The sequence below is a fragment of the Rhynchophorus ferrugineus genome, unplaced genomic scaffold (assembly GCF_030347505.1).
Source record: "Rhynchophorus ferrugineus isolate W39M unplaced genomic scaffold, kcgeb_rfMv2 rfM1, whole genome shotgun sequence".
NCBI lineage: Eukaryota > Metazoa > Arthropoda > Insecta > Coleoptera > Curculionidae > Rhynchophorus > Rhynchophorus ferrugineus.
The window spans coordinates 45694490-45719231 of record NW_027472580.1 but is presented as its reverse complement, the minus strand read 5'-3'; the positions used below and the strand labels follow the sequence as shown (position 1 = coordinate 45719231).

The following is a 24742-nucleotide window of genomic DNA, read 5'->3' as shown; positions in this document are numbered from 1 at the left end:
TATCCTTTGCAACATTAATTTGAACTCTTGTTGCACAAATTAACGTATTTGTTATCTGAAATATTCGGTTAGTGATTTTTTTTAATCCAAAAAATATATTTACAAATGAAACCCAACATGGATTAGAAGTTAACACCACTAAAATGTATATAAAATCTTAATAACCTTTAGAATTAACTTTTGTACAATGATACACTGTATATAATAAGCAAGAACAATTTGTCTTAGCTGTTCTGTGTTCATCAGACATTAAATTAAATCAAAAGCCACTTCATCGCGAAAATCGACGATTCTTGTTATTCTCAAATGTTGCTAACCTAATTTAAAACTGACATATTAATTTGTACTCTCTACAAAAATATAAAGATTAACTTTACATGATCATACTATTTTTAATTGTTTCTTATTTAAAATAGCCAGAATTCTTTAATAGTTCTAACTATACGGGAATAACGTAAATGAACACAAAATCTTAAACAGCACTACTTAAAATTGAATAACTTATTTCGTAATGTTTTAATACACTGACTATCCATTTTAGTATCGTTTAAAATTACAGGACAAAGAGAGTATATTCTCTATATATTATTTTGTGATTCAAGTATAAAACTTAAGGATTTATTTTACGTTTGAAAATTGCACTGCCGGTATTTTACGCACACACACATGACAGCATTGTAACTGTCAAATTTTGATTTTAAAAACGTACTTTTGGTATCTTCAAACTTTTCTGCTAAAATAATTATTTGTGACTCACAATTAAGTGACGTATTAGAATGCGATTATTTGATTCATTAATTAGTATTACCATACTTATTTATTCTTAGCATGTTTTCACTTAAATATTTATTCATTAAAATAAATTTGTATAGGTTTAATCATAAAATATTTTATGGCATTTTAAACAACTTTCTCCCATCTTTCTATACCACCATAGTATGTTCTACACTAATAAGACTATGTAAGACTCTTGTTGTCTATCAATTCATCGTAGTTTTTCATTCGAGTTTCGATTCGATGTCAATAGTCCTCTGGGATACTCATTGTTTTATTTATTTTGGAAAAATTTAAAATATTACATCAGACCAAACCTATGTTTTGGTCAATAATTGTGGCAAGTCCGATCATTGTCCGAATTGTGAATTATTGACATTGTTCTATATGCATTTAAATTGCATTAAGCATGTCTTTACAATTAGTATTTTTGTATTATAAACAATGGATGCTACTGGCAAACATTCATTCGTGATCCGAATAACAAGCAGTCTTCCAACAATATATTGAAAATTTGATGATGTATCTTTAAAACATTTTATTTTTAATACGATCTAAATATAATAAGTACAATATTAATATATTGAACATGAATACGTGTTATAATTAATTTTCCGTAACTAAACCAGTTTTATTTTAATTTCCAGCTGATCTCAAGAAAGACCACTGTAATAAAACGGTGGATGTTTATGAGGATGTCGCTAGTCCAGAGGTGACAGACGACAATTTCGGCAAACCCATGACATGCTGGTATCGGTTCAGATCTTTTCGAGGCACGCCTAAGGACTGGATCCTGCGGATAAAGTTTAACAAATTCAAAGTGGGAACCTTGCTGAATGGCAGCCATTGCGAAGGCGGTTTTATGCAGGTGAGTAGGCGGGTTTTTTGGCATCACGGCATCACGTGCGGTCGGAAGTTTATCGTTTCCGAATTTCGATTTTTTGGCCGGCGTTGGAAATTAGACTCATGCAATCGATAACGAACTCGCCAAGACGGGATTAAAATATATGGTTTAAAATTGAAATACAACGAATATTTTATAGACAGTTCCTTTTAAAGAATCATTCAAACCAATTACACCTTGTTATAACTGGAGCAAATACCAATTTGTTAATGTGTTAATTTTAAACTATTCGGGATATTTAACAAGCTTACAGTTATTTTAGGAATACACATCTATATTAACATAAAGTAAATTATGTTAATTAAAGGAGCTGTTATATATACTGATCATTTTTTCACTTTGAACATTTTTGTGGAAAGTATTTTTCATCGGTTTCTTCTTTTCACTTTTCTGGCAACATTGCAAAAGCGTCCAATACGTCTTGCAATTCATTATCTTCCAACTTTTTTGGTCCTACAGTTAAATCGTTCAAACGAAAACCGATAATTAGGATATGATGGAGCAGCATCAGCCTAAGTTCCTAAAAGCATTTGATGGGCCTCAAGTAACAAATGTAAGAAATGCCAAAAATATAATTTTGAGCGTTAGGATCTGTATACACTGAGTATCTCAATGATAAACTGTTATAGGGAAAACTAGCTGTACATAGACAAATTGCAAAACCATCAAATTTAACAGTTAGGTTGTTTAACAGTTGCTTCCATTGATAAATTTTACTTTCACTGAAACATCATTTATCAAAATACACGTATGTACCTAATGGTTCTACTATATATATATAGTCTATCCAAAGAGGTTTTGTACATACGTCATTTAAATTCCTGAAGTCAGAACGTCGCAATATATAAATAATATAATGCGTCTCACTCCATTACATTACACAAGATCAAATTGTTTTGATTACGAGTTTGTGTCCTGCAAATTTAAGAGTAGTATAACCTTGATATTAACATGAGAATGAAGTGCGTGCTCATGTCTTCATGCAATTCCCTTGATTTCCTGAATGATAATCGGTACCTTAAGGTGTAAATATTCAATACTTCTCAAGACATTGTTCTGGAAAACTTATGTTAGAAACTTATATTTTATCTTATAATAATAAACTTAGATATTTATATTATATTTTGCGGAACATCCCCATAATTGAATTCAGTTTATTCATGAGGGTTTTAATCTTGCTTGTATAATAGCAGTTTATTATGTACTGACGAATGTGATTTTTTTAATATTAACTCCAGTTCGTTTCTTTTCTTTTTTGCACCTTCCTTCCAACGAAATTTTATATTAACAGTCATTCCGAGAAACTTAGCGTTATTGCTATAAGGAATGATGATATTATTTATTGTTATTAGTGCTTGTGGTGTTTGGTTATACGTGAACTGCACAAGCAGATATTTACTTTCGTTACTTGCAAAGAAAAGCAAAATAATTGATAGACTTATATAACTGTTGTTTATACTTGTTGATGTTCATAGTAATATTGTTGATTAAAAATCGAAATAAATTTTTGGCTCTTTCTTCAGAAGTTTTTTGTACTGGTCATTGATACTTTTTCTTTTTTCAACTAGTTAATGAAAAATATTCTTTAGGCAGATCAAGCCTGAAGTTGTAATATCTCCTGCAGATGTCTATTTTATCTGAATTTGACGAAGCACTAATGAACAAATAATGATGTTTTAATTTCGACCATTTCAAATAGTTAAATTTTTTGGCATAATTTGGCAACACTTCACTTTTCTAGATCACATTGTGCTGTCTTATTATTGTCATTGTCATATCCTTTTTTATTAATATAATAAGCTGAGGTACTTTTATGCTCAATATCAGTACATCTGATTTCATTATTGAACATTTAGTTTTATAATATAGTGATGCAAAAACTTTTGTTTACGGCAAAAGGTATGAATTAAAAATAAGTAATTTATTTGTGAGGACATATTAAATTTTCAATTACATTTTTTTATAACTGTTTTAAATAACATATTTAAAATAATTACGAGATTAAAATTTCGAACTAATATCATAATATTTTTACTTTGTGTTTTATTTACTTTACTTACGAGTCCATATGTTGGCAATTATGTGAATTAATCCAATGCTAATAAGCGATTGATAAATAACATTTGTTAACCAACTAATTCATTAGAAAAGCTTTAAAGTAATTTATTATTCAACCGAGCATAAAAATCGTAGTTATTTGGCGGTTAAGTAGAGAATTGGCATGAAAATTGACATTGGCAGCATTTTAGCTCGAACACACACATTTCTATTTATATTTCTTCTTTTTTATTATTATCATTTTCAAATCAAAAAGACAAAAAATGTGACGTTATGTGTCATATTATAATATTAACGTAAATGTTGCATACTATTTCATTATCGAACATCAAGTAACTCAAAACACTCTAAGGGAGGACTGTGCACAAGTTTACTCAAAATTATATTAAACTACAATCATTTCATAATATCAATTTAAAACAATGTTAAAAATTACTGATTCAAAATTGTTACAGGGTTGATAAATTTTATCAGAACGTAATTTAATGCGAAGGGCTACTGAAAGTTGTGAAAGGAGGACGCAAAACCTGCAAAGCGGCGAGGCATATCACAGCCTGTAGCCGATGAAACTGTCGAGCAAAGAGCGACTTGAAAATTTTCAACAGCGTACATCAATCACAGCGAATGGTCAAAGTGGCGCATAGAAGATCAAAAAAATAATGATTATGCCAGGGTTTTAGAAGGATAGAGAGTTTTAGAAAGGTATAGATAAGCTATATTTGGTTTTAAGTTTGGAATCTTTCTAAATTTTATGTATTCACTGCAACTAATTATGTAAGAAAAATGTATTATTTTATTACTTTTGTTTATACTTAAGAATTGCACTAAAACCATCACTGGTTCTTAATTACTCGTCTTAATTCGTTTCTTTTTAATTTATTATTTATCAAAAAAAAATCATAACACAAATAAGGAAGAACAAATGTATCTTTTGCGCTAATTCTAGTATACTAAAACATTCATTTTACGAGAACACACTGATTACGTTATATTACATTGATTGACAATTTTGTCGTACAGTCACTGTTAATAAGCGAATGATACCATTAACTCTTAAGTATTTAAATTAACACTTTTTTAATAGATGGTAGATAGTAAAGATCGGGTATATTATTTCACATTATTTAAAACAATAGGGCGGAGGCCTCACGAACTAGAAATGGCAAATAAAGACATTCGAACCACAATTTGAAATGCTAATGGGATCTGACAATATCATGCTAACATAAAACTATTTATAGATTTAGAAGAAATAAATATTTGTCGAATATCTGAAACCCGCTTGACAAAAGTATTCATTATTAAATTTAAAGGTTATAATTTTGTCAGACTTTATATCCAGCTAGTTTACAAGAGAAAGATGTGCAATAACAATTTAAAAAATATTTAACACTATAAGATTCTGAACTCACTTTAGAAACATTAGCTGAAAACATTACATTAGCTGAAATGTATTGCCTTTAAGACACAATCTATATTGTCCTAAATAACTTATGGGAGGGAAAAATTTATAATTAGTGATGATGTCAATGTCAAAAACACGAGATGAAGACTTATAATGACGACAAATAAAGGCAATGAACCGCATAAAGCAGATGCGGACCTAAGATGTAGATATATTATGTTGCATATCAACAGGAGAACTTATTGAGTGGCCGGAGATAAAAGCATTTGAAAAACTCCTATTGAAAAGAAGAGAACCGATTATAAGGTATAAATAACTTAATATTAACACACCAGTTTGGATGTATTAACAAACATTCAGCAATTGGTCAGATGTATGTTAGCTATATTCTTAGATGCAGCACAAGCTTTCAATAACAATAACATTTGGCATTATGGTCTCGTCCTGAAGCTACAGAAAATGTCTTCGACGCCACACACATACATATTATCATTTCATAGGGCAATAACGCTAAGTATCCCGGAAGGACTTTTGACATGTAGGAAAATGTATTGGTTAATTGGAAGAAAATCACAATTATCAGTGCATCATAAATTGCTACTATAGAACCAGGTTTTGAAACCTATATGGACATACGGAATTCGGTTATGGGATTGTTCTGCGAAAAACAATGTAAATATATTACAATATTTTTAATAATATTGTCCTAAGAAACAAGTAAGAGCCCTCAGAAACTATAGGATTGATTACTTACACCGAGAGTTTCAGATACCGAGTGTCAGCCAGTATAACAAGAGCTGAATCGCGAGACTTGAGGAGATACTCAATTCTCATAATATCTTGCACTCTAGATAATATCACAACATTACATAGACCTAAAAGACTCTAAGGCCTAATAAATAATTTTAGAAAATGACATTAAGGACTCTTATAACCATAGAACTTTAAAAGTCGAAATATCATATGGAAATAAATATTAAACAAAACTTCATTTAAAGAATGTGTATATAAATAAACAATGGATAGAGTTATTAAACTACACATGCATGCACACTCTCAATGTTTTGAAAGAAAAACTTGGTACTCTCAGTTACTGATAATTTTCTGAATAAATAATTAGTAGTGATAAAAAACATTTTTAATTAATAACATCTTACATTCGATATGTTTAGTACAATCTGAATTTATAAATTCACTTGTTACTTAATCTACTTAAGCTAAACTTAAAAATACACTTATACTCACTTCCTGGGCGTTGTCCAGAAGCAGCGCGTTGTCGTGTAGTGATTTAGCAACCTTATTTTATGTATTAGCGCGAAATCTTGGATCACTTCGTGTATTCATTTGATTCCGAGGTCATGGTGTAGCTCTTCGTTGGTTGCGTAGCGATAAACATTGGTAATTAATCGTAGGACATTATTTTGGGTGCGTTGAATTACTAGTTGGTTTAATGTTTTAGTGCAACCTCAAATTTCCACCCCCCCCCCCTAAGTCTAAAGAGGCTTTATGATTTACTAAAAAACTAATCTCTTTGATTTTAGGTCCAGTTGAATGTATCTTCCGACCAACTAGTACAGTTGCTTGACTTTGAGTTTAATGTGCTCTGCTTTTTGTCTGATATGATTTCCAGTTTAACATACCATCGAAATATATTCCGAGGTATTTAGCTGATTCTGCTTGAGTAATTCGGCATCCGCCAAGCAATAGAATTACGTTTTTGTCAATTCGCTGCAAAGCAAAATTAACATGAACAGATTTGGAACTATGAAGCTGTACTTTCCAGTCTCTAGTCCATTTATAGATCTTGTTGACCGCTACTTTTTCATTCTATATAGCCTAAGACAGAGATACATCTTGTGCCATTATAACTGTGTCAGCAAGTGTTCCAAGTATTGTTTCTTTTGTTGTTGGGATATCAGCAGTATAGAGCAGATATAAAAATATTCCCAAGACACTACCTTGTGGAACTCCAACCGAAATAGGTTTAAGTGTTGAAAATGCTAATTCACGCGAGACTCTAAATTTTCATTCGAAAAGATATGAGCAGTCGACAGTCATTCCGCGGTAGCATTTTGCTAATTTTGTAGATTAATCCCAAATGTTACTATATGCACTTGGTCGATTGTTAAACAGTGATTCCGAAATCCAAACTGGAAATCTGGTATTTCTATAAATCGTTTAATGTTTTTAACAGCAGTTTCTCAAATAATCTTGATGTAGCAGGTAGCAGCGAAATAGGCCTGTAGGATCCAACTTGTTCTACCGGTTTGTTAGGTTTTTTAAGCATAATTATTCCAGCAGCCTTTAGGCATTCCGGAACATAATTCAGTCTCAAACAAGCATTGAATATATATGTCAACATGACTATTGCTTTTCGTGGTAGCTCTTAATAACCCAGGTGAAATATCATCAATTTCTGGAGCCTTTTTAGAAGTTGATGTGAATATCTGTGGCAACTTCCATTGGAAAAATTATTAGATTTACAGCTACACCGGGCGGATAAACAGGATTGATGGATTGGAAACAGGATTGATAAACAATGGTTGATATCTATTGTAGATTCTATATAATTCGGTTGGAAAACATTAGCTAATTGTTCTGCGAATAATTCAGCCTTTTTATTGTTGCGTCGAACTCATCATTTTTATTATTTTTAATAGGCGCTACTCTAATAATTGGTCTTTTAAATCTCCGAGTTGCTTTCCATAGTGGAGTAATCTTCCGGGCTTAATTCACTTAGCTATTTCTCGAAGCAACTCTTTAATCTTTTGATTTGTCTAATTACTAATTCTATTAAATATTGTTTTTTAATATAGCATTTCTGATTTTGTGCCATACTCTACTAGCTTTTCGTCCTTCTTTTATTAATTTCCTAATTTCAATGGGGTAATTTACCTCATGTTCTGATTTCTCCCTTGATGTTGGACTAGTTTCTTTTCAGCAGACCGAATTTGTTCAATTCTATTTCGAGTTTGCAGCTGAAGATATAGTCTAAAATTTTGAGTCTTACATTTAAACTGATTTGTTCCTGCATTATTAGTCTAAACGTGTCCCTTTTGTAAGATTAGGTTTCCTTGTTTTTTTTAGAATTGTTGCGCCTGGTGTTCACACTACTGCAGTATGATCAGATGATAGTTCGCACAAGCTCTCAATTTGTATTTGATTTGATGAGATGCCTTTCGAAATTAAACGTCCAGTAGGTCTGGTACTTTATTACTGTCAGTGGGCCAGTAAGTGGGTTCGCGCTCTGGATGAAAGAAATATTTGATTAAGAACAAAATTATCAAGAAGTGCTTAGGTAGTACAATTTTAAATAAGCATTCAATTATCATTATTTATTATCTAGGGAAACGCTAGGCAACGCAAGCTTATAAAGATAATCAGCAATCTTCTATCAAAAAATTTACCTAGAATGGAGTTGCCTCCGTTCTTTACCCTCACATTTGCAAAAACAGCAAGTTGTTTCCACTGATTCTGGTCTATAAGTTGCTCTCAAATTCGAAATGTAATTTTTTATATATTAAAATAATGAAGCGCAGTTTAGTTACACATAGAAGTCATATAAACATATTTTAATAGTTTGTGCAACATTTAATACTATTTAAACCATCATTCGTATTAATTTCTTAGATGATTTTCTTTTCCACTGATGTTTCCTCTACAAATTGCCCAACGAATTAAAACGCCAATTGAACGCCAACTTTCTACGGTTCGTTTCTTGGGCATTACGAGAACAAAATTGCTGTTATTAAGTGAAATTGTGATGAACAAATTGAAAGTTTCTGATGGGATGGAAAAAATTAATTAACTTTATAAATCGCCGCGCGTTCGAAGCTTTGGTTCGTCAACGGAAACAGCGCTAGGAAAGGTCAGAAAATTCATTTTACTATCGTTAGAAGGGAATCGAAAAGTTTAAAAGTAAATGCGCGGCCATATTTCATCCCGAAATTTTTCCATTTATTGTAAAGTTGTTATAACTACATTTCTTAGGGTCATTAATGTTTATATTGGGTTTGTTTCAATATCCTCTATCTAGGTCAAGGATTAAAATAATGAATCGTATTAATGAAATGTTTTTTATATTCCTTTTATTAAATTTGATTTTATTATTTCTTTTTGGTTTTGTTTTATTTTTGTTTTTTGCATATTTTAAAGTATCCTTTTTATTAACTAGGATTTATCTGGAATGGACCTACTGTTTAACGTGGGCTTCGAAACATAGTCCTCGGCATTAAGCTTACCGACTGGCAAGCGATCTACTTTCGAGAGCCGGATCACAGAAGACACCCGGTCTTACCCAGCCTGCTTATTGGCATGACATTTTTCATTTCGGATTTTACACTTTTTCCTAAGGAAAATCACAAATGTTAATCACAAACATAAATTAACAACCATGCCACAGACGGAGAGGATTCGAACCCGCGACTATCGCAATAGTATTAGAACCGTACTGTCGCCTTTACCACTGTGCCAAACAAGCCAGATTATTATTTCTTATAATAATATATATACGATCTAAATTGTTTATAATAAATTAAATAGTTTTATATTGAATATACTAATTACGCGAGTAAATAATCAAGTAAAGGTCCATAAAATGTTTTTGAAATAATAATACATATGATGACGGTAACAAAAAATGACAAAAATATTTAATTTTAATAGTAATATAGGATAGCGAGTTTCTGCGTATAAAATTGTTGGAGCGTTTGGATTTAATTTGGATTATTTATCTTACATTTAACATTGCGTATCTTATCATTTCATAGTTATAAAATTGGTTTTGTGCCACCGTCAGTATGGAAAATTGGAAAATGTATTTATCAAGATAAATTTGACTGCATTTTTTGCATCAAACTGGGATTAAAGTCTCCTTTTCACCAACGACAGTTTATATGGACTGAACCTACTGTTTAACGTGAGCTCCGAACCATGGTCCTCGGCATTAAGCCTATCGAATGGTGAGTGACGAACTTAGAAATCATCCCAGAAGATATCCGGTCTTCCTTGTCCGATTTTGCATTCTTGCCTAGGATAATCACAAATGTTAACGTTAATATCACAGTAGAATTCGAAATTGCGACTATCGCAACAGTACTAACATTTAATTAACTTTATTAATAATACAAGAGAATATTCCAGAGAATATATGTACGAGCGAATATTAACTTGTCTATTTATAAGATGATAGACAACAATATTACAAATAATTTGATATACTAACATTTAATTTACTTTATTAATATAACTTGTCCATTTATAAGAATACATGCAATAATACTACTTCGTGAAGTGATATTACAAAATCTGTATGGATACTTTAATATATGAAACTATATTAAGTGTCTGATTTTCTTGAAGTCAACACGAGGTGGTACGAGTATACTATCTAACATATTATATGAAAGTCATGTTTGAAATATTATGCATATACATACCAGCCTGTAACTTGATAAAATCGAACTATTTGATATATAAGATTACACATTTTTGATAACGTTAATTTTTTTGTAATCTAACCATGACTGAACTGGTTAATCAAATTTTTGCAGGCACGTGTTTAATTAATATATTTAATGTTATTTTCAAAATATATCATCATTAGGTAACATTAGAAGCCCATTTTCCTCTGTCATCATATGATGAACAAGAATAAACCTATTACTCATATGTACAATAAACAAAACATATGAAACATAAATTAAAAACGTATCAACAATGTTATTTTCCTTGATATTACATTTATAAGAAATATTAAACATTATAAATATTGTAAAAATAGTAAATACTTACACCATAATAATGTCCACAGAAATAAAGTACCGATTGCTGTATTTGCTGGTTCAAGCCTCGCAAGATTTAACCACATTTCTCGAACTTTTTCTACATTATAACGAAAATGTACAACTCGTTTGGATTTTTTACCAATATAAAATGTGTAATATTAGAGAACTTTATAACATCGGTACAAATTAGGGTGTCTAATTATAATACAAAATTATTTAAGTAAGGCATAAATAAGACTTTTAAAACAATATAATAAAAATTAAGTGTTTAGTGCGACCAGAATAACTATTCCATAAACAGATTTAGAGCGTTTTATCACGATTACTACTAAAAACGTAATTTTTTCAACGTCAGCTTTTATTTCGGCTAAAGTAAAATATATCGAATTGTCATAAAATAGATTTTTAAATGTAGTTATCATGCCTATTGTTGAGTGAAATAAAATAAGATTAATAGGGAAGTAATTAAAACTTAAATTAATCTTTGTCTCTGATATATAACTTACTTAAGCATATTGTTCTGTCAGTTGGCTATCAATTTAATTCCGGTAGTTAATAGGGAGTCCAAATTTAATGTGAAAACGGGAAAGAGGAGCTATGACCGTAGCTATAATCCATTTTCACTTTGTATAGATCGTATATGTCTCATGCTGCTTCATTTGGTTCCAGACCATAATTAAAGGTAAAATAAAACAATATTGTTTCGATTTTTTCGATTTCCATTTCAAATATTTGAAAAATAAGTGAAACTAAAAGCACAAAAAAATGTGTTTCATTAAAAATTCATGTTACGTCAAACACTTTTCATTAGCTATTCATATTTAACAAATGGTATTTTTGTAAAACTCCAAAGATATCTAATTATAAAACATTAAAATGTTATTTACTATTTAAATGTTTTAAAGTTATGATTTAGGAATAATTTAGTTACTAGCCATATGAAGAAATTCGAAGTCAAATGAATGAATTGAGAGATCTTTGAGTAGAGCTTTAAGAAAAACAATAATTATACAAGCAAGAAGAAAACACAACAGAAATAATTTCTGAAAATTTAACAATGCTCCCCAATAAGCTACTGAAAATAGTAAACAAATGATATTTTCCACCATAAAACAACACTTACTTTACTAAGTTCCATTTGCTTTTCCATGGGTTTCTTAAAACATTCTATAATTTATTAAAACTATTGATTTGAAGGAATCTCTTAGATCTAGATGGCTGATACCATATTGTATATGAAGAAATTTGAAAGCTGCTTGTTGTATAGTGTAAACAGTGGGAATATTTTTATTTTTATTTACAATAAAATACAAATGTCTTCATTAAACCACCCAAACTTTGTCCACCACCTTACCATCTATTCTTACACACTACGTAAATTCACGTTTTAGTGACTTTTATTGTTTGTGATTTGTTGCTATAAACTTTGGCTGTAGCATAGCATCAAAAAAGAAGGTATATTGATTAAGACTCCAGCAGATCTACTATCAACAGAGACCTATCCCACGGTAACCATGTTACGGCACAATCAAATTTTGAAAGATATTTTCGCAATTCTCAAAAATGCCAAATGTTAGTATCAACAATTGTTAAATAATTCAACCTAATTGTATTGTTGGTGGTTTTGTCATTCTCAAAATAAAAAAACAGATTCTTTTTAATATTATGGCTATATTAATGCTCAAAATGGCATTTCTGTCATTAACTACTTTTATTGTTTCATTTGGTGAAACACTAAGGCCAATGAAATATTTCTAAGAAATTGATGGTACCGCTGTTTTGTAATATCTATCCCAATTATCACTTTCGGTTTCAGTGTTTTAAAAATGGTGATTTTAGTGCCAATTGGCCAAGGAACAAAAAGTTCAAAGATAATGCTTAGTATATTTAGATATACAGCTTAGCAACTGATGAATCAATTATTTCTAGACACTGAAGAATGTTTTGTATCGTATTATGTTTGACGATGAAAAGTTTATCAACTATGACAATCCCATGTGCCAAAATCCATAAGCTCGTCCATAAAAGTTATCCATATATACACCGAGGAGGAATGATGAATGAATAAAAGCTCACTGTGTATGTGGTGGCATAAGCGAAGTGTAATAGAATGAGGTAATTACTGGGGAAAACTACTGGCGTTAATTGACTAAATTGAAGGACGTACTGTTGCAAAACACGGCAATAGCGAGTAACGGACGCAAAATGATCCTCTTGCATAATGCTCGATCGCACGTTGTAATAATTGTTGGATATACTGTAGTATCGCAAATGGGAACCTTTGCCGCACCCGGCGCACTCACCTGACATAGTGCCTTGTGATTGATCCTTGTTTAGATTAATGCAGCATGGCTTCGCTGGCACACGTTTTTGAAAGGCAAGAAAATTGCAAAATTGGATCAATGATTGGGTCAGTGCCAAGTTATCAGTCTTCCGATACAGTATCTTCATGTATCCAGAAAGATAGAAAACAGTAGTAGATAATAATGGAAAATATTTTGATTAATATATATTGTGTAAATTCTTCTAACAAAAACATAATGAAGAGAAAAAATGATTAAAATGCATGGGATCACTTGTCTATAGAAATGTAGGATTTGAATTTATAAATTAAACTATTAATAAAAAAATATTATATAACATTAACCTTAATTAGCTAAAATTTATAATTCAAATTTATAATAAACAATTTCAAGTTCGGCAGATTGTTAAACAATATGTTAGATAGTATTTGATGTAAGAAGATAAAATTGTCATTATCTAACATTATTGGAGGATAAAAATAATCATGTTTATTAAATTTCTCTTTAGCTAACATTAATTCAATATTCTGAAACCGCGTGACTGATTTTGGTCGTGTTCCAGATTGTCGACGGCAATGCGAAGACCGACGTTTCGAATCGGAAGGAGCCCGGCATGTTCTGCGGCGAAACCGAGCAGCCACAAACCTTCATGTCGGAGACCTCTTTCGTTAAGGTTCTGGTGCACGTCGAAAACTTCACCGACCAGACATACTACAGCTTTGATACCAGAGCGGAACAACAGCTGGTCGTTTATCTGAGATATGGTCAACATCCTGAGCTCTATCCAAATCGACGTGGTGAAATTGTACAGGGGTACGTAAACAGAATTATAGTATTATATAATACTCATTAATATTTATTATACATTTTCGTTTTATTAATACAAACCTTTTAATGTGTTTTGTCTTCCCATCAGGCTTTCCAAAACTTTAATTAAAATTTCAAATTAACTAGAATATACTGCGGTAAAGTACCAGTAGACAGACTTGTGCCTTTTATGAGATTTTTCTTAAAAAAAATATAATTGACCTTGTACAGGGTATTGTATGTTCGCCAAAAACTAAAAAAGTGACTTACTTTGTATCGATCTTTCAGAAGTAAAAACTTAATCTTGGAAATATATTTTATTGTTATCAGTGTCAAATATTTTGTCAAAATTATTTTTGATCATACTATTGAGCTAATGTTAGTTCATAATCCTGAGTTAGATATTGCCTAGAGATTCGAATTATTATAATTAGTTCATGTATTTTCTTTTTGAAAGAAAATTGTATTGAACAGAATAACATCATAATATCTGGTTCAATAATGGAATATCTCACGATATTGCTTAGCATCCGATTTATATCCATTATTAGTCTATTTATCACATATAATCACATTTATATTATAATAGATGTTTGAAGAGAAATCCAAATTTTTAACGACGATTTTTGTTGTAACAATCAGGAAAATATATCGATATTTTTAAGGAAAAATAAAAATATCGATATTATCTAAATATTTTAAAAAGTAAATACCAAAATGCAGTAAACTTCTAAAATTATATACCAATTTAAAAGGCTTATTAAAAACAAAAGGTTGTTTAAGAAATATCTTTAATTTATATCGATATTTTTCGGCATCCCTAACTCCAGATATAAATGTGAATCCAGAACTCAACTAGACTCTATTGACAAAATTGACTCTAATAATGGAAATTAGATAATGTAGGACCATAATGGGCGAAAAAGTCCATGGTGGTCCAAATCCAGAGAAACTTCACAAATGGTGGCTAAATATTTGGTGCTATAGGATAGGAATTGTACGATCTGTTCGAACCTGGATTCAATTTTTTACTGTCAAGGACCGATGTGAAGAAGCAGGCGATTGACAAGAGAACTGCTGGAATTGATTAATAGGAAAAGAAATGTCTTCAATCACGGCGGCGTTAAGACACATACATCTTTAGTCACACAGCAACAGTTGAAAGAAATTAACTTGAAATTTAGAACTGTGAATTATTTTTAAATATGTTTTGCTTATTTAAGGTTTTATTAGTTATATTATTAGACATAAAACGTTAGAAAATAGAAATAATTTTGGAGTCTATTGTTTTTGAAGAATTAGACGCAAGTTTCTAAAATATAAATTGCATGGCATCTTACGTACGAAAGGAATTCTCTTCTTTAGGAATTCTTACTAGGATAAATGTTTCTAAAATACGGGTATCAGTTTATAGTATTCTAAGTACATTATTGCAAATTATAAGCTGCTGAATGAGGACTTAAGCAGTCCAATTTTTAACTCAGCAAGTAGTCATTCAAGAAAATGTTCATTTATGAAACGCCAATTTTACATCAAAACAAATTTTTTAAAAATTATATTAAAAAAATTAAAAAGTGAAAGTTGAGTTTCACGCGTGTTGTTTATAAGAACTTTTGGGGAAAATTGTATTGTATTGAGTATATAAACTATGTCAGTTAAGTTACTTTATAATAAACTCTCGAAAACTAGCTCATCGATTACTAAGAAATATTATAGTCAACAATTGAATAAATTGAACAAGTTGATTAGGAAAGGCCATTTACTCGGCTAAAGCAGGTATTGCTGCAGGACGTTTTATTGTCACCTCTTCGTACTAAACTGGGCTCTATAAAAAACTTTAATCGGTCAAATGAAAACCAAACGCTGATGCAAAATTTACAGAATGTTTATTGCCTAATGAAGAAGCAGCATGGGCATCGTTTCAAAGTGTTCTTCACAATTTTCTCGGTAACCATAAACCATCGGATTACAAGTAAGTAATTGACAACTTGTTGAAAAATGGCTACAAAGTTGGAGCGCGAAGGCCTGTAAAAATATATTTTCTGCATTCAAATCTTGATTTTTTCCCATAAAACTTTTGAGCGACGAGCAAGGAAAACGGCTACATCAAGATATAGCGAAAATCGAAAGGCGATACCAAGGATTTTGAGTAGCAGATTAAAAGACTAGGTCGCTCATTTTTTATGTATAGTTGTTAATTCAACAAATGAGCATTAATGGCCAAAAAGAGTAAAATAATGACTTTATTGAATATTTCGAAAACTAAAACCAATTTAGTAAATGGGCTGCTGATTTAATACTTTTGTTAAAGTCCCGGGCCTAACACATAGATGGCGACAATTTTATTACATTCACCACTTTTTCAGTTAGTACTAACCTTGAAAATAAAACTATTAAAATTTCATGATATTCCATTTAGTTTGTTTCCGTTTGTGAGTTATAATGATTTATTGTTATTCTCAAAACAATGGATTAAATACAAATTTGTGTTTTAATATTACACTGCTTCTCGATGCAAAAAATATCGTTCAAGCGAAATAATTACTTAAAAAGTGTTATAAGGCCTCCGCTCTTTCAGAAACAACAATAAAACTTTGGTTTGCTGACTTCAAACGTGGTCGTAGAGACACCGATAATGCAGAACGCAGTGGACGTCCAAATGAGATGGTAACACCGGAAACCATAAAAAAAATCCACAAACCGTTTTGAATGATCGAAAAGAGAAGTTTACATGAGTTAGCTAACACCGTTTACATAAATATGCTTTTAGCATTTGACTATGACAAAGCTCTGTTCAAAGAGGGTTACGTCGATGTGCGACAATGATTGTCATCTGAGTGGACTGCAATTGGTGACAGGTCTAATTTGGGATAAAAGCTAAATCGTTCTTCAAAAGTGGTATTGAAATGTCAGAGTGGCGCTGAAATGATGTGTCACTCGTGATGAAGATTATGTTGATGAATAGAGCTAATTTTGAACAAAAAAAAAGTGTTTTCTTTGTTACGTCCGGGAATTTTCTGTCCAATTTACCTTATAAACAGCTTTCCGTTGCTCACGTTCAAAACCGTTTTTAGTCAAGCTATGAATATAAAAATCTGAGATTTTTTTTCTTTTCATCGACACTCTTTTTTGCAAAAGTCAAAGAAAATAGCTGGTAATTTAACATTTTCGGATTTGTAAAACGAGTTGTAAAAAATATATAATTGATGTACAAAATAACACATAAAAAAAATTTAAAACCTAAAAATAATAAGCAAATATTTCAAAATTTAAAATTTAATCTAACAAAATCCTGTTGATTTCTTTAGGTCGTATTGTGAACGGATATTTCGAGACTGTCGCCTGCAGACCTGCTACGTTCAATCGCCAGCTTATCCTGGCGTATACCCTAGGAATTTGCATTGCAGATACTACCTCAACACCCGCTTGCCTTTCATTAAACTATACATAGAGAACGAGGAATTCAACATAGACGGACAGAGATGCGAAAACATCATGACCTGTCCAATGCGACCTATTTCATCAGGTAATGTTACACGTTTACTTTGTCATGCCTTATTCAGCACGCTACCTGAAAAATGTTCACGTAATTTTTGGGAGACGTTAACTTTCTGATGCTTTATTCAACATAAAGCTTTTTTTACCATATATTTTTATTTTATATATTTTGTACTGTAATTTTATTTAGCAATAAAATTTGCACAATTTCTACTAAAATAAATATGCAAGTCACAGAAAAATATAAAATATTAATTGGATTAACTAGACTGTCTGACTTTTATGTTTGGAGTTATTAATAATCTTTTAGATTCATAATTGAGATTAATTTGTCTGTAATATTAAAGCCTGTTATTTTAATGTTTTGAGTTTGCAATAGTGTAATAATTTTGCCAGATTAATTCATGTGATTTGTTGCCTAATTAGTATGCGATTCATCAGCATATGACAGTTCTCTCATTTTTCTTCAAAATGTTTACTTTTTGTTTTATTATTAATTTAATTAATGTACTCTATGACACATTAAAAATCGAAAGTTGAAGATATAGGTTGGGAAAAAGGTTGAAGAGGTGCTATTATTTAATAAAAATATATTTTTACGTTTTACGGATTTAAAGCACATTTCTTAGAGATGTAAAATATATATCTTTGTAATAATTTTAATTTAATTTTATAATAATTTTTCAAAGGCTTCGAATATTGGAATTTATTTTTCAATAATATATTGTTAGATCGGAGGAAAATATACTCATTTAAAGTAATATCGTCTAATATGACCAAAATGACAATATGTGCTAAATAATTGTTTAATGCAAAATAATTGCTAAATTTTCTACAAATAAAAAACTAAATATTTTTCCATTAAAATCTTTTAAATGTGTGTTTGCATTAAAATTGACGTATAGAGTGAGTGATTGCGCTCTGCTTTTGTACTAACATCACTCTGTAGAAACTTAAAAGGTTTGGTCTTCGTGAGTTTTTGGAGTATTGAGTACTTTGTTCTACAACTGTCGAATTTGGTCCGAATTGCTTCTCTTGGCATAATTATATATTTGGTTGTGATGTATCTTTATAGGTTTCAGGATTTATTTATACAGCAATATGTTATTATATGCTGACACATTAAGATGTTTGTTCAATTAGTTTGTGCATTTCTAAATTTAATATCTAGTTCTTCTTATTTCTTCTTCAAATCATCTTTCTAGTGTAGCTTCTTGTCCAATATTATTTGGAAATGATTTTCGACATTTATAATTTATCGTTATCGTTAAAAAAAATTAATGTATTATGTTGTTACTCAGGAAAGGCCTCAGCACTGGACACTCCGCTTTCATTACCTTTAATTCAGACTACCTATCTTCATGTTTAACCCTCATTTAATTTAATAAACATCTAATTCATTTAATCTGTAATTAAGTCCTTTATAGCACACCTTATCAAAAGGCACTGCCACATCATGCAAAATGACAGAATAGAACAACTTTTCTTTCTTCATAGGACATTTCAATATATAATTGAAGCAATAATAATAATAACAGATATCCGCTATTCTATGAATTCTACGCGAGATTACTTCCCTCAAGAATTATTATTTTCTTTAAAGAAACATTCATTAAATGTGTCAGTTATGCGTTGAAACTGCTTTAGAATCTCTACTATAATCAAGTTCAATCCAGGAACTTTCTTACAGTTAAGTTTTTTTATTGCAATTCTTAATTTGATATTGATTTAAAACGATTCTAAGAGTATCGACATATTTGTTTTACTTTTGAAATTTGTTTTTTTTTTCTTAATTTGAGAGATATAATCCATAATTAATCTTGACTAATGCATGGCTTTTACGCTCAGAGTTTTATATTGGCGAACAAATTATCTATATTATTTTATGATTTGATGTTGATTTAAGAAAATGCAACAGAAATACTAAGATTAGACTGAGTTATTCACTCATTTAATGTTATATATCAATCTTAACTATTTCAAAACTGCAGTAAAGCATTCTGGACTATAGACTAACCAGGTCCGTAATAATGCGAGTCACTGGTTTCTGTTTTGTATTTCTTGGGATAACTCAATAAATCTTATTGGAAATATTACTGGTACAGGTACTATGTAGTAAAATAACATATGGTGATTATTGATGAACAGGCTTTGAGTCAAAGTAATGCTACTCTCATAAAATGTGTATAAATTAATTAAAAAAATGTAATGTGTGAATTTATATCGATTTAGTTGAGCTGCAAAAATTATGTGTATTTTAAAAATGTTTGTTTCTATTTAACATTCAGTCATTGAGTTGGAAACTTTTACATTACTCTCAAGATATATGTTGAAACAAAGCAAGGCAAGTCTTCGATGTTTATCATAAGCCCTATTTCTCCCGCCACTTGATTGGCTGTTACTTCTAGGGAGAGAAAGACCTATCCAACGATGATTGTTTCGTTTTGTTAAAAAATATATACCCAAAAATTCCCTGAAATACACCTTTCCCATGGGTTTACAAAGCCAATATACTTCTCGGAATATAATGGATTACTATTCCTGGTTTCCCACCTAGTTTTCCACACTCTTAAGAATTGAAATCTTACAAATTGCCTTATCTGAATCTTTAGAACTAATGTATATGTGTTTCGAGAATTTTTTGTTGGCGCAAATAATTCTGACATAAATAAACTTAACACAAACAAACAACGGACACAAATAACTTAGATACATATGAGAATTGAGGATGGGTACGTGATGAAGTGATTTTACAGTTGACAATACTCGATGGAACCCAGTGAGAGACGGTCGAGTATGTGTGCCGGGGGTTTTATAGGTCCGGCTCCATTCTTGGGTCTTTGATTGAGGGCGGGACTTGGGTGTTTCCTATTTTAGTGTTGGAAATTCCATAAATCTGTAAAAACTTTTTGTCTCCTGGGAAATACTAAACTCTTTCCAAAGGCCAATTCAAATTGATATCACACTCACATGCATATTGATACTTTGCATTTTCTCTAATAGATATTATTGATTAAAATACATGCAGGCATATATAATAATATCATATTTAGAAGTATATTTCCATCTCTTATCTATTAAAGTTAAAATTATAATTCAGTCTATTAACATTAAAAAATTGAACACTTTTGTTACTCGGTTATAAATAAAATTATCACCACTTTATTTAGACAATATAACGCCAAAAACACCGGTTTGGTGTAATGGTGAACGATTCGAAAGTTAATGTAATCCATAATTTGCATTTTATAACGCAGTTCTGTCCAGGCGAAAACCCGCCTAATCTTTTAATAAAAATATTAAACAGGTGTATCTGTTTACGTTCGCGTAGGTGTCGACTGAGGCATCCCTCCAAATGCAAAAATTATGTAAAAGTCCATACCCTTGCCCATCTTAAACTGCCATAAAAACTTCTGTTGTTAACTTTATGTTTTTAACCGCAATAACCGAATTTCCATAAAAGATAGAAAAAAGAGACGGAGCGAGCGCGTGAGGGGACCGGGGGAGGGATGGGGCTGAGTTTAACAGCGGCCGATATTTTCATAAACGTGAAAATGGCCGATCGTCTGTGCTTTATGTATGCCGAATATTGATTCGTGTACTGAATATTTCAGGACAAGAGAATTGCCCGTACGATTACATCAAGATTTACGATGGCAAAAACGAGTTCAGTCCAGTGATTGGAATATTTTGCGGAATGGGGAAGTTTCCTTATTCGATAATCGGGACTTCGCAGGATCTTTTTGTCGAGTTCGTTTCTTCTCCAGCAGGTAAGCTAAAACTTTAAATTTATAATTTTTTTATATTTATCCTATATACAATGTGGGGCAAAAGTCCCGCTATCCTTTTGATTACCTATAACTTTGCTCAAATAAAAGATAAGAAAGTTTGGTTCTCATTAAAAGTTTATATGGTCTTTACATTTTTTATTCGTTATGATTAAAATTATATCGACCAAAGGGTGATCGCGGTTTGCATTTTTAAGGCATTTTTCATGACATCCTCAACATCTGAGACTGAACTTCAATTTTGTGACGAATATTGTCTTTAAGATGTTGAATCATTTGACATATACCTTTGATTTTATAAACCCCAATAAGAAAAAGTCTAGTGCTGTTAAATCCGGAGATCTCCCTGGCCATGATAAATCGCCACTTCGCGAAATTAGTCTTCGTGAAAACACGTCATTCAATAATTTAATTGTTGAACGAGCTGTGTGTGTTGTGGCCCCATTTTGCTAAAACCGCATATCCTCTAGTCTTCCATTTCAGGCACAAGAAAAGTTCGAATCATGTCTTGGTGCTATTTAGCAGTAACAGTAACTATAACACCTTGGTCATTTTCAAAAAATAGAGATCAGTGATGCTTCCAGCATCATTCCAGATGAACAATTCGGCTTTCGCGCTCACCACTCATCCGTCCATCAGGCCACCCGTCTGGCCGCACACATCCATCATGCTCTTGACCAACGCACAAAGCTTGGAGCAGTTCTTCTGGACCTAACCAAAGCCTTCGACAAGGTCTGGCACGACGGATTAATCGCAAAGTGCGTGCGGTTAGGCCTCCCAAAAGACCTAACCGCTCTCATCAAGTCCTATCTCTCGGACAGATCTTTCCAGGTCAAGATCAGGGTATCACTTTCCAGTCGTAAACATATCTTATTTAACCTCTTTATTTCAGATCTGCTGAGAAAAGAGCACATTGACGTCGCATTTTACTCTGACGACACTGCTTTCTTCACGGCCGCTAGGTTCGAAGTTACAATTCATGAACGTCTACAGAAGCAGCTCGATCATGCGGTCAAGTGGTTCAAATTCTGGAGGTTGCAAATCAACCCCCTGAAAACCCAGGCCATCATTTTCCATAAGAAGCGTTACGCACTGCGCGTGTCGCAACTTAAGATCGACACCGCAATAATTCCATGGCTGGATAACGTCACGTACCTAGGTCTTCACTTCGACCGGCGGTTCGGTTGGCATTCCCAAATCCAGAAAGCAATCCAAAAAGGTTCGGGGATAGCAAACTTGCTATCTTCTCTGATCTGCCCTTCTAGCAGACTTCCCATCTCCATCAAATGCTTAATTTACAAGATGTTAATTCGGTCCGTACTCCTCTACGGATCTAATGTCTACTTCAAGTTTGTTACACCCAACCAGGTCAAATGGCTTCAAGTTTTCCAAAATAAGCTCCTCAGGAGAATATTAAACGCTCCATGGTTTGTCAGAAATAATCAAATTCATAGGGAAACTAACACTCCAGAAATCAAGCACTTCATATCTCAATCATTCCACAAACAACAACTCAGCTCAAGTTCTTCTGAAAACGCGCTTGCTCGCGAGCTGGTCGACATGCTGGGAGCTTAGCACCGCGTCACCGCCAAGCTTCCCCCTTTTCCAGGCTGAAACGACCTCATCCGTCGCTACAGTCATAACTTTTGCCCCATACAACAGTACCCAGTTGTGTGTTAACTTAAGTTAAGGTTCGCGAATTAGCAGAATCGCCGGGCCCTCGTGCCCAATAACGGCTGCCCGATCAGCGGGTGCCATATCCCCAAATTTAATGCAGTAGCAGTAGTGATTCACAGGGGTCAACTGTGAGGCGGTTGCTTCCAGCATGAATACCACACCATACAGTTGTTTTTAGTCGATGCAATGATTTTTCATGAATTAATTGGGGATTTTGTGCTCTCCAAAACTGACTTTTCTCTTTATTGACATGGCCACTCAGAAGAAAATGAATCATCCCTCATTATCAATTTAGACGAAAAATTTTTAATTCCACCAGACAGTCTTAGGATTGCATTACTCTACTCAACTCGTTGATCAGGATTTCACCGTAACAATTTTTGTGCTAATTGAATTTTGTACTGGAACACTTTGAAATTAGTTTTCAAAATTCGCCTTATACTATCCGCCGTGCAGAAATGTGTAACCGGGAACTCCGAATTGATATTTCTGGAGACTCTGCAACACTATCGCTCACAAGAGACACATTTTCAGCGTTACGAGACGTCCATTATCATCCAGATTGAGGCCAATCCGCTGACGTACCGTACTGTTGAAAATTCGCATATAAACGATAAATTGTTGTTTTGTGAGGCACTGGACTATTAAGAATTTTTTTATGCAATTTCTGCTGAGTGACAATAATGGAACGATTATTTTCAATAAATATTGTCACTATTTCTGCTTGTCCTTGTGGCGTATATTTATCCATAATAAAATTTGGATGTCTACATAATATAATGGTTAAAATAGTAGCGGTAGTTTTGCCCACATGTTATAGTGATAACCTGATCTCAAATAAATTAATATACACTCATAATCTAACTTGATTTTAATTCTTAATCTAATTTCTATTTTAATGATTAATGTTACACTATATAAGAAAACCGAAAATGAAAATATTTGATGTTATAGTTAATTTCTCCATAGTAGTCGCCGTTGGACTTAAATGAAAACACTCATTCTGTACCAGCAATAAAACTATCGTTGATTCTAGCAAATATTAATAAATGGTATGACTAATAAAATCTAATCAATTGACAACCGGAGCACCTACCATTATAAATCTCTAATCTTCAGTTAGAGCAATCTCTGAACTTAAACAGTAAAGACGCAGATTACAATTCTGAAGAGTAACGGTAACCAAAACGGTTGCGACTGACTAATATTTAGTGAAGAATACTTTTATATACATTATGTCAACAGCAGTATATTGGTTGAAAAGTAACATTCTCTAAGCGTCGGCTATGCATTAATGATGATGATGAAATAAGATCAATATAGTACAAAGTTTCCTAAATAGATAATAGGAGATTTAAAAATTAAATATTAATTGGTAAAATAATTTTAGAGATGTAAATTAATTTTAAAGAAATTATGATTGATTACATAATTTATGCTTTATTCCAATATATACTATATGTTTCGAATACTTCGGAAATTGTTCAATAGGTTTTATCATTTGATAATAAAAATAACATTTTATAATATTCCAGTTCATTTTATATAAACTTTAATTCGCTTATATTTTCAAAATGTTTGTGTTTCTTTTTTAACCTTAATTTATCAACACCAAATATTCTTCTACCATATATCTAGCTAGTCCAATATTATCATAAATTGAATTTACTGTTTTACTACCTTGCCCGTGAAAAAAAACTTGTTTGATTTCAGAAAGCTTATATTAAAATGTTCTATATCAT

At 31.7% G+C, this 24742-nt stretch overlaps 1 protein-coding gene across 1 annotated transcript in view; it reads left to right on the top strand.

The window, feature by feature from the left end:
- Positions 1 to 24742, top strand: part of LOC143206858 (scavenger receptor cysteine-rich domain-containing protein DMBT1) — a 180692-nt gene that overhangs the window by 114730 nt on the left and 41220 nt on the right. The window contains exons 2-5 of the mRNA XM_076419672.1: positions 1422 to 1642; positions 13793 to 14043; positions 17346 to 17563; positions 21150 to 21305. Of these exons, the coding sequence (XP_076275787.1) occupies positions 1422 to 1642; positions 13793 to 14043; positions 17346 to 17563; positions 21150 to 21305 (846 nt within the window). The remainder of the gene's footprint in view (positions 1 to 1421; positions 1643 to 13792; positions 14044 to 17345; positions 17564 to 21149; positions 21306 to 24742) is intronic.